Below are 11,346 nucleotides of genomic sequence, written 5' to 3'. Positions count from 1 at the left end.
GTTCTGTGAGCCCTTCTAGCAAATTATCAAACCTGAGGGTTGTCTTAGGAACCCCAAACTTGCAGTTGGCATCAGAAGTGTGGGTGTTCTTTCGGGGACCCTGAACTTTGTAGTTGGTGTTAGAAGGGTGGTCTTGAGGACTCCTAAACTCTGTAGAAATCATATGGTATTATTTTGTATATGGCTTCTTTTACTCAGCATTGTTTCTGAAATTCATTTATATTACAGCTTGTAAGTATATTCACTTTAATTGCTTGTGGAGTAATATACTGTATGAACTGACTATAATTTACTCACTCTACTGTTGACGGACATTTGGACTTTTTCCAGATTTGTACTATTGCTACTGACAACCCTATAGAGAAAAACAGAGAAATCCATCATCATAGTGGCAGATTTTAAAACATCTGTCTCAACTTATAAGAATGAGCAGACCAAAAAAAGTCAGTAAGAATATAGATTTTTATTATACAATTAACAAATTAGATTTGGCATCACTCAATGCCTAAAACTCCTCTGGGAGTAATAATAATGAACATTTCTCAAATGCATACTATATTCTTATACTATTCTATGATCTATACAAGCTTACCTGCAGTGAATTTTCATAACAACTCTTCCAATTTTACAGCTAAGAAAACTGAAGCATAGAAAGGTTAAGAAATTTGCCCAAAATCCCACAGCTAATAAATGACAGATCTAGAATTCAACTTTCAGGAAACCTGATTCTAGAGCCAAGTTCTGAATTCCTATGCTATTTTTCAGCATCTTCCATTTTCCCTCTCTTCCTGAGTCAATTTTGGTATTTTTCATCTTCATAGAAAATCATCTATTTTATTTGGATCTTAAAATTTATTGGCATGACTTGACTTCAAATTTTGGTGCAAAGTGCTAGAATTTATATCAGAAATAAAACTATTTTTAGCCTTATATTCCTTTTCCTGTATCATGAGCCTTATAAATTCATCCCAGAGGGACCAGTACATCTGGATGTTGTACTGAAATTCCATGACAAAAATAATCATCCTGTCATCTAAGACCCATTATTGATCACTACAGGTTTCTGAAAACTTGATGCTTCAAGATTAAGTATCACTAGCATTAATAACAATATATATTAATTATATAGGTAGCTACAATCCACAGAAAGCAATTTTTCTTTAAAACAGTCTTAAGCACTACTATTACAAAAGTAATGCATACTGGGAGTAAAGCTTTCAAAACATTTTTTCTTTTAAAAAAAGGCTTTTCCTTCTATGTGATAATTTGACCTATGGTTGACTTTCTACCTTTGTTCCTCCTGGAAACCTGACCTAAGTGGTAAGTTAACTGGGTTACTATTATGCAATATTGTACAGATTTTTAAAAATAACCCCTGATTGAACCAGGATTGGGACAAATTATGAATCAACTAGAAATAACCAATAAGGACATCATGGCTTTGGCTCTAAGGGCATAGTTAGGTCTGAGTGACCACCTTCTAACTTTTGTCATTTAAACAAAGGAGTTAAAGGAGCACATTTGGGTTGTTTTTAGCACCCTAATCAATGAATTTGGAATACCAATTAACTCTTGATAATAAATTAGTCAGGATTTGTAGTTATTCCAGCCATTTAAAAGTAATCTTTTGCTCCAAGGTAAATCCTCTCTCATTTCATGTTTTTCAAGGCATTTATCACTATCTGGCACATAGTAACTATTTATTTATTTGCCTGCTGTCTGTCTCCCCTTCTAGAATGTAAGCAACGTAAGAGTAAGAGCTTTGCTCTTTCTTATTCACTGCTTCATTACCAGTACTTCAAATAGTAACTGGTACATGGTCGGGTTCAAAAAGTAGTTTTTAAATGAAACTCCTACCAAGTTCTGGGTACTATCTGATTGACTAAATGTTATTGGACACCTGCTATATGTCCAGCCCTAGGCTAGTCAGGCATGGAAACAGAAGGGTTATTGTCTATAATTTTACAGAGCTAAAAACCATAGGTAAAACTTCAGACAATTTTCTATTGACCAGGAATATTTTCTGTATTAACATATAATTACTTCCCTAAAATCCTACATGATTTAGTACATTTAGTAGCACTTTACTAAAATACTGTTATCTTCAAAATTCTGGACTCTTACCCAAGAATTACAAACACTGCACAAACTACTTCAATCACTTTTAGAAACTACCTCTCATAGGGAAGTAGGAGGAGCCAACACCACCTCTGTGATGTCAGCCAACAACAGCCATTTGAATGTCTCCTAATGAATCCCTACTTCCAAATTTTTCTCAGCTTTCCTTTGGTACTTTCCCACAAGTTTTCTCTTTAATTAAAAGAGTAATTAATTTAGTCTCTCTCTTTTTTTTTAAGTGAGCATTTCTTCTTTCTCTATGATGTGTTCAGGTAAATAATCAGGCCTTTTGAAGAATCACACACCAGTTTCCCTGATCGTAATAGCTTTGCAGAATTCTGACATCACTCACCGTCCCGCAGACAGCTTCCAATTCTCCCTCACGGAACACATGGTAGTAACGATGAAACACAGGACTTGGGTCCTGGGATCCTATGGGACCAAATGGCTCAACAGGTTTGCCTTTATCAGGATTTCCCTTAAGGTGCCAGGGAACCAGTACATCTTGAGAATAAAACGAAGTCCTGTTAACATGAATAGGCAGCTTGGAATTAGAAACTTGCCTTGAATTACATCCTCCTTCCTGAGAGTCATTAATGCAGGGGACAGAAGATGCTGAGTCTCGACTGCCCATGTCAGGCATTTGCTCCACAAGTGACCTCTGCACTGAGGTATCGCTGTTCATCTCCTCTTTCTTTCCTTGGCTATTTCTGTTTCCTCTAAGATACCTGGACTTCTGCTTATTATATTCTTGTTCCATTGCCCAGACATAAATGAGTGCCTTCCCACCTGGTCTCAGGAGTCGAACAATTTCTTGGAGAGCTGCCACTCTACGTTCCTAATGAAAAAAACCAAAACACATGATCAACCTGGAAGAGATAGGAAATTAGAAAATAAAAAACTGACCATAGGGCTGTTTTCAATTAGGATCACTAATGAGAAAATCTAACGAAATGTCTTATATAAAACAAAAAAGAGAAAAGAGGAAAGGGCATTCTGTTCTGTGATAAAAAAGTGTTCAGGAAGGAGGAAGTACAGAAAAGCAAAGTTTATTTCTGTTAATCTTCCCTGAGACTTTTTCCTTAACCGTCTGGCTGGGATACATGAAACAACCGATGACTTCTTATAGGGCCATAAGCGGTAATATGAAGCACTTTGATGTTTATATAATGCTTTTACAAAGGAATTGTGTCAACTAGACTATGGAAACTTCTACTTATAGCCTTGATGAAGTCGTTGGTATTAATTCTCCCACTGAAAACAATGAGAAAGGCTGGGTGAAATACATAAAACAGCTGCTTAAGGCACTGGAGAGTAACACTGCAGGCAGCCCTTAAAGGGCTATAATCCCTGAGAGAAGGGAAGTTAAGCCAAGGTGAGCTCTAGATTCATTCCAGCTTTTCCCTGAAATTATCTGCTAATTCATAATGTGGGATAACAGAATATGAGCAGAATGCAGAAGTCTTAGTGGCCTGAATAGATAGGGCTCAGAGTATAGGGAGGTCAAAGGAGCTGAGGGACAGAGTCATGGATAAAGGAGAAACTGCAGGAAAATTATTTCAAAAATCTATACACAAACACCCTTTGAAGCATTTGCCAGTTTCTAAGCTGCATGTAGGTAGGGTGAAATTCCAAGAAACTTAGCAGATTAGCAGCTGGGAAGTTAAAATGCTAAACAGAAATTTTAGCAGCCAATGTTAGACAGACAGACATTGGAATTTAAGATCTGCCAAGGTGTAATAGCCTTGGAGGACATTCCAGGCTTTCACTTGAGACCCAGAAGGGCTACATTACAGAAGTAGGAACAAAAACAAAATAGATACAAACCATCCCCAATAAAGCATAAAATCAGTTCTCTGCAGAATGAAAGTGATCTGCTTATACTTTATCTGCTTGTCCTTAGAAAAATTTAACCTCCTTCAGAGAAAAAGTTCCCAAATCTTTTAACATAAAATGCCCAGCAAACAATGAAAATTATGAAGTATGTTAAAATACTGATGACCAAAGGACCGAAAACAGAGAAAAAAAAAAAGAAATATCATATCACAGAAATAAACCCCAGACAAAGCCTTTTAATAACTATGGTTAGTATGTTCAAAACACCAGAAGAAAAGATCAAGAATTTCAGTCATGATAAAATATATTAAGTTGGAAATTCTAGAAAACAAGATGAATTTAAATTTTTAGCAAATTAGATACATTTACAAAGATAAGTATTAAACTATAGTTCAGGTCAGTATAAATTACCCAGATTGAAGCACAAAGATGAAAAAGAAGGGAAAATACAGAAAACAATGTCAATCAAGAATTCAATACCTAATAAAAATATCATTTGTACGATGAAGGCAACATAAAGAGGTTTTAGATACACACAAGCTGAGAGAATGTGTCACCAGTATACTTACACTAAAGAAAATAGGACAGAGAACTCTTCGAGCAAAAGAAACCTACTTCCTCTGAAACTCTGAAGATGCAGGAAAAAACGAAGAATACCAGAAAGGGTAAATAACGTGAAGAAATATAAATGAAGGTTGAGAGCTTAAAACAAATAACAACATATAATAATAATACGATAAAAGGCAGAAGGGGTTAAGTGTTATTAACGAAGTCTTACATTGTCAGGAAGGGGTGATCATGCCAATTTAAGGTAGACTATAATGTCAGAGATGTATGTTGTCATGTCTAGGGTAACCATTTAGAAAACAATAAAATAATATGTAAACAGCAAGCTAACAAAAGAGGAAAAAATGTAATAATAAACTACATTATGGAAATAAGGCTGGCAATGAAACAGAACTAAGATATACACAACATTTGATAAACAGAAATTAATATTTCCAGGTCCACAGCTCTCTTGGCCTCAGATAATGCCTTCCTCAATTGTCAAAGTAGCATACATTGTTTTGTACGCCCAAGTAGCCCATTCAAAATGGCCAAAAAGCCCAGGAAATAATCTCAGGTTATATGTTAAAATAGGAGAAAGCATCTTCAGCATGACTGATACACAGAGAAGTGAATTAATAGGAGGAAACTTTGTGAGGATTTTTCCAAGTTGGGTTTAAGGAGCCGGGAAACATCGGGAAATTAAGCTAAAAAATAAGACGAGACCATTTTATAAAAATAGTTAAAAAAAAGATTATTAAAATAGTAACTAATATTTTCTGAGCTCTTACTATGTATAAGACACTATAAGTACTATATGTATTGTCTCATTTATCCTGATAGGCCTGTGAGATAGGCTATTGTCATCATTATTTTACAGTTGAGCAACCTAAGTATTCAGAAATGACTAAAAATGTTTGTTCAAGGTCACGAAAGTAAAAAGAATGTCAAATATTAGAAGCAGTGGTGTCAGGAAAGAAGAGACTGGCACCAGAGTGTAAACTGGATTAAAATAGAGATAACCTGGGATTAGTTGAAAAGAACACTGCAGTAGTGAAGGGATGTGACACAGATCAGTAGACTCTTTTAATTCCCTTACCTCGTTGTCTCCAGATACTTGGATGAGATTTGCCATATAAAATCTTATCTTTTACCCTATATCATCTTTCACAGTGCCATAAAAATGATCTCTATCAGGCATTTACCTCACCAAGGTACTCTCATGTGTTAGACTTTTCAATGACTCTCTAAGTCCAACTCATAACTATGGCATTCAACCAACAACACATAAATCCAACAAATTATAAATAAATAAATAAATAAATGCCGCCTCCTCCACTAAACCATGAGTTCTATGAAGCAGGGACTGAGTCTTCTCCATCTTGTGCCCAGCTATTTCCTTAATAGCAGTGTGCAACTGATTTTCAATGACTTTTTTTTTCAGATGGAGTCTCTCTGTCACCCAGGCTGGAGGGCAGTGGCATGATCTCGGCTCACTGCAACCTCTGGGTTCAAGTGATTCTCGTGTCTCAGTCTCCTGAGTAGATGGGATTACAGGCGTGCGCCACCACACCCAGATAACTTTTCTATTTTTAGTAGAGACGGGGTTTTGTGTTGTTGGCCAGGCTGGTCTCAAACTCCTGACCTCAAGTTATCCACTCGCTTTGGCCTTCCAAGGTGCTGGGATTACAGGCATTAAGCCACCACAAGCAGCCTCAATGACTTATTTTTACTGTGGTAAATATATGTAACAAAATTTGCTATTTTAACCGTTTTTAAGTGTACAACTCAATGACATTAAGTATATTCATACTTAATGGTTGTGCAACCATCACTATTATCCCTCTCCAGAATTTTTTCATCATCCCAAACTGAAACTCTGTATCAATTAAATCATAACAACTCCCATGCCTCCCTCCCACAGCCTCTGGTAAAAACTATTCCACTTTTTGTCTATGAATTTAACTATTCTAAGTAGTTCATATAAGTAGAATGATATAATATTTGTCCTTTTGTGTTTGGCTTATTTCATTTAGCATAATATCCTCAAGGTTCATCCATGTTGTAGCATGTGTCAGAATTTCCTTCCTAAGGCTTGATAATATTCCTTTATAGGTACATACCATAATTTGTTTATCTATTTATCCATCAACAAACATGTGAGTTGTTTCCACCTTTTGGCTGTTGTGAATAATGCCGCTATGAACATATGTGTCTAAACATCTGTTCGGGTCTCTGCTTTCAATTCTTTTGGGTATATACCTAGAAGTGGAATTGCTGAATCATATGGTAATTCTATGTTCAATTTTTTGAGGAACCACTGTACTGTTTTCCACAGCGGCTGATCCATTTTACATTCCCACCAGCAATGCACAAGAGTTCCAATTTCTCCACATCCTTGCCAACACTTGTTATTTTCTATGCTTCCGATAATAGCCATTCTAATGTGTGTGAAGTGGTATCTCATTTATGGCTTTGATTTGCATTCCCTAATGATTAGTGATGCTGAGTATCTTTTCATGTGCTCATTGGCCATTTGTATATCTTCTTTGGAAAAACGTCTATTTAAGTCCTTTGTCTGTTTTTTAATTGTTTTGTTATTGTTGTATTTTTGTTGCTCTTTATATATTGTGGATATTAATTCCTTATCAGATATACAAGTTGCAAATATATTCTCCCATTTTGTAGGCTGCCTTTTCACTCTGCAGATAGTGTTGTTTGATGTACAAGTTTTTAATTTTGATGAAGTCCAATTTATCTATTTTTTGTTTTGGTGCCTGTGCTTTTAGTATCACACCCAAGAAATCATTGCCAAATACAATGTCATGAAGCTTTTCTCCTATTTTCTTCTTAGAATTTTATAGTTTTAGTTCTTCTGTATAAGTCTTTGATCCATTTTGAGGTTTTTTTTGCATATGGTGTAATGTAAGGATCCAACTTCACTCCTTTCCATGTGGTCAATGAATTATTTTTTAAATGAATGACAATAGATATGGAGAGAAAGTTGGACATGACAGATTTCTAAAACGATTATATAGAACTTCATACAGGGGAAGGTATCCAACATATATTTGCAATTGCAAAAAATGGATATAGATATATTTGTGTACATTATTGTCTTTTATAACTTGAAAATAAGTTATAGTAATAAGTTATAATACAAGAACCGAGTTGTAGCTGAAGTAACAAATGTGTGCCAAACATTTCTTCCAAATGAAGCGGATTTTTAAATTTACTGGTATAGCTGCTCCTTTCAAGCCTTTCTCTATTTGTAATAATGCCTCTAAGTGTACTGAAGCCTAGTGGCTTTTGCTGTAAAGAACCTAATATTGTTTGCTGCAGCCCAGCAGAATCTCTTGGTTACTATTAAAAGTAAAGAGACTACTGACACAGACAGTTTTCTGATTTGTTTTGAACTCAGTTAAGGTCATAAGGTCTACTGAAACTGCTGGTGACCCATAAGGTGAGCTATAACTGCTTAGATCAGGGGAACGACTGCTGATACCCAAGAAAAATAAGTGGTCTTTTGTTCTTTAAAGAAAAAAAGAAAATATTAAATATTATTTATTTTAAAACTAAGAACATACTAAAAGAGTCAACATACTACTACCAGCTAAAAAAGACAGAGTTTTGGAAAAAAAAGAATAGGAAAGGAAGAAAAACAGAATGGGAAAGAAGTAACACTCACATGTCAGGGATAAAACTATGGGTTTAGAAAGAAAAGCTGAGAAAGAAATAGAGAAGCGACTCAGAGTCTGAGGAAAGAGAATACTCAAGAGGCCTGGAGCTGATGATCTCAAAGTCTCTTCCAGCTAAAATTCTGCGACTCTGGGTTTGAAGGAAGGCATTTAGAAGTGAATGAGACTTGGGGTAGGAAAGGGGCAAAAGCATGCAGCCATAAAAGCATAGAGTCCCATCCGCCCTCTATTTAAGTAGAAGATACTTAAACGGTCGCCCATCTTCATTCTGCATGCTCTCTTACAAAGAGGGCAAACTGTGACAAGAACAGAGAATGGAAAGAACTGAAAAGCTAAAACAGGGTCCAAAATCAGCAAAATTCATGAACTCTTCTTTGCTGCTTTAACTACCATAATTTCTTTTTTTTTTTTTTTTTTTTTTTGAGACGAGGTCTGGCTCTGTCGCCCAGGCTTGGTGTGCAGTGCCGGATTCAGTCCTCACTGCAACGCTCCGCCTCCGCGGGTTTACGCCATTCCCATGCCTCAGCCTGCCCAGTAGCTTGGGACCACAGGCGCCCGACCTCCGCCCGGCTAGTTTTTGTATTTTTTAGAGAGACGGGGTTTCACTGGGGTAGCCAGGATGGCTCGAGTCTCCTTTACTCGTGATCCGCCGCGTCTCGCCTCTCCAAAGTGCTGGGATTACAGGCTGAAGCCACCGCGCCCGGCAGCTACAAATTCTTAAGAGAAAGAAAGACCATACTTACTGCTGTTGCAAAGTGATGAATAACAGCAATGGAGATGCAGGCATCACAAGAGCCACTGCGGACTGGTACTGCCAATGCATCACAGACAAAAGCCTGAAATTGCCTCTCTCTACAAATGTCCACAAGGTTTTGGCTACGATCACAACCAACCTGTAATAGAGAAGGAATTCCATAACATTTTGTTTACATTTCACATGAAGTTAAGAACTTTGAACTTATTCCATACCTTAAAGTCATTAGACAGATCTCATATTCATTGTGAAATGGTCTGAGACCATGACATTATCAGTTCTTACAGCCAGTACAAAATCAGAATATATAATTGTACAGGGCAAGATTTATTACCTTAACAGGTATCAACCAGAACTCCAATTAGTGAAACAAAATGACTAGAATAAAAATGATAGTAGTGGAAATGGGAGGTCCAAATATACAGCTAATTGATGACCATTCAGAATCTGGATGTTTCTGTAATATCACACATTTAAAAGTGGAAAGTATCCCACAAACATAGACAGTCTTTTGGGGGGAGCTGCAAATAAGATGTTCTCAGATAGCTCTCATTACCATATATACTATATTGTGATGATCCAGGTAGCAGAAGGATGGGCAATTTTTTTTCTGCTTCTGTATACTTTACAACATGGATTACTTTTACAATCAGAAAATAAAATCCCAAAACAAACAAACAAAAATTATTATTATTATTTTTTTTTGAGACAGAGTTTCGCTCTTGTTGTCCAGGCTGGAGTGCAATGGCGCAATCTCAGCTCACGGCAACCTTCACTTCCTGGGTTCAAGCTATTCTCCTCCCTCAGCCTCCCAGGTATCTGGGATTACAGGCATGAGCCAACATGCCGGGCTAATTTTGTGTTTTTAGTAGAGATGGGGTTTCTCCATGTTGGTCAGGTTGGTCTCAAACTCCCAACCTCAGGTGATCTGCCTGCCTCAGCCTCCCAAAGTGCTGGGATTACAGGCATGAGCAACCGCACCCAGCCAATTTTTTTTTTTAAGCTACTCTTTTTCTGCTAAATGCCAAAACTTTTCAAGAATAAAGTGCTGAATTCAAAATTTATAAAATGATATTTAATTAAATCTTTTCATACACCCAAACAATCCTATAGGACTGATGGCATGGCGGGCAGCTAACAACATGCTTTTCTCTCCCTCAACAGGTAAGACCTAGCATGCCTTATGCATGTATCTGATTCTGTGAGAAGTGTTTAGGAGCTGGGATTTCCCATCTTCTTTCTCTCTAGTTTTGTTGTTGTACACAGTTTTGCTGCTTAGTTCTAAGAATATCACATATGTATGTAATATATAGACACACACACACACACACACACACACATTTTGCAACGTGCCCACATAAATTGGGGAATAAATGGGAGGGGCTTAAGACTTTTTTTTTTAAGGTTTCTTTTTTGGAGACAGGGTCTCACTCTACTACCTAAGCTCGAGTGCAGTGGTGCAATCACAGCCCATGGCAGCCTCCACCTCCCAAGCCCAGGTGATCCTCTTGCCTCAGCTTTCCAAGTAGCTGGGGCTATAGGTACATACCACCATGCCTAGCATTTGTTTTATTTTTTGTAGAGATGGGGTTTTGCCATGTTGCCTAGGCTGGCCTCAGATTCCTGGGCTCAAGTCACCACCCATCTTGGCCTCCCAAAGTGCTGGGATTATAGGCATGAGTCACTGCACCAGGCCACAAGAAATGTTAAGTCACTGATTAATAATTAATCTTGGAAAATTTTTTCTTAACCCAAATTCTATAATAGAGAAAAGAATTATATAAGCAGATTTAGTCAAACAGAAGTGGCCACCTAAAGTGTATATTTACTCATTTAATTTTTTGATATAATGAGTACTGATCCTAGGGTTCCCTCAGCTCTTCTGAGAATAAACAATATGAATGCTCATATCAAAACATGCTAGAATAACTGGCTAGCCATGTGTAGAAGATTGAAACTGTACATTTTCCTTACACTATATATAAAAATCAACACAAGACTGATTAAATGTAAAACCTAAAACTACAAAAACTCTGGAAGATAACCTAGGAAATGCCATTCTGGACACAGGCTCTGGCAAAGATTTCATCACAAAGACAACAAAAACAACTGCCACAAAAACAAAAATTGACAAATGGGACCTAATTAAACTAAAGAGTTTCTGCACAGCAAAAGCAACTATCAACAGACTGAACAGACAACCTACAGAATGGGAGAAAATATTTGCAAACTATGTATCTGACAAAGGTCTAATATGAAGAATCTATAAGGAACTAAAACAAATTAACACGCAAAAATCAAACGGCCCCATTAAGAACAGAGCAAAAGACAAGAACAGATACTTTTCAAAAGACAAGAACAGATACTTTTCTTTTTTTTTTTTTTTTTTTTTTT

General features: G+C 36.8%; 1 protein-coding gene across 5 annotated transcripts in view; it reads right to left on the bottom strand.

Annotated features, from left to right (window-relative positions):
- Nucleotides 1-443: 443 nt before the first annotated feature.
- The window catches only part of ALKBH8 (alkB homolog 8, tRNA methyltransferase), a 68,932-nt gene continuing 58,029 nt past the window's right edge, over nucleotides 444-11,346 (bottom strand). For all 5 annotated transcript variants that reach the window (XM_017855274.1, XM_017855277.1, XM_017855275.1 and 2 more), the window contains 2 exons: nucleotides 8,942-9,091; nucleotides 444-2,956 (listed from right to left, as the gene is read on the bottom strand). In XM_017855274.1, the coding sequence (XP_017710763.1) occupies nucleotides 2,399-2,956; nucleotides 8,942-9,091 (708 nt within the window). In that variant the 3' untranslated portion in view covers nucleotides 444-2,398. The remainder of the gene's footprint in view (nucleotides 2,957-8,941; nucleotides 9,092-11,346) is intronic.

This window comes from Rhinopithecus bieti, unplaced genomic scaffold (genome assembly GCF_001698545.2).
Source record: "Rhinopithecus bieti isolate Rb0 unplaced genomic scaffold, ASM169854v2 scaffold_39705, whole genome shotgun sequence".
In the NCBI taxonomy this organism is placed as follows: Eukaryota; Metazoa; Chordata; class Mammalia; order Primates; family Cercopithecidae; genus Rhinopithecus; species Rhinopithecus bieti.
Note: the sequence above shows the minus strand (reverse complement) of the source record. Positions and strands in the feature narration are given on the sequence as shown.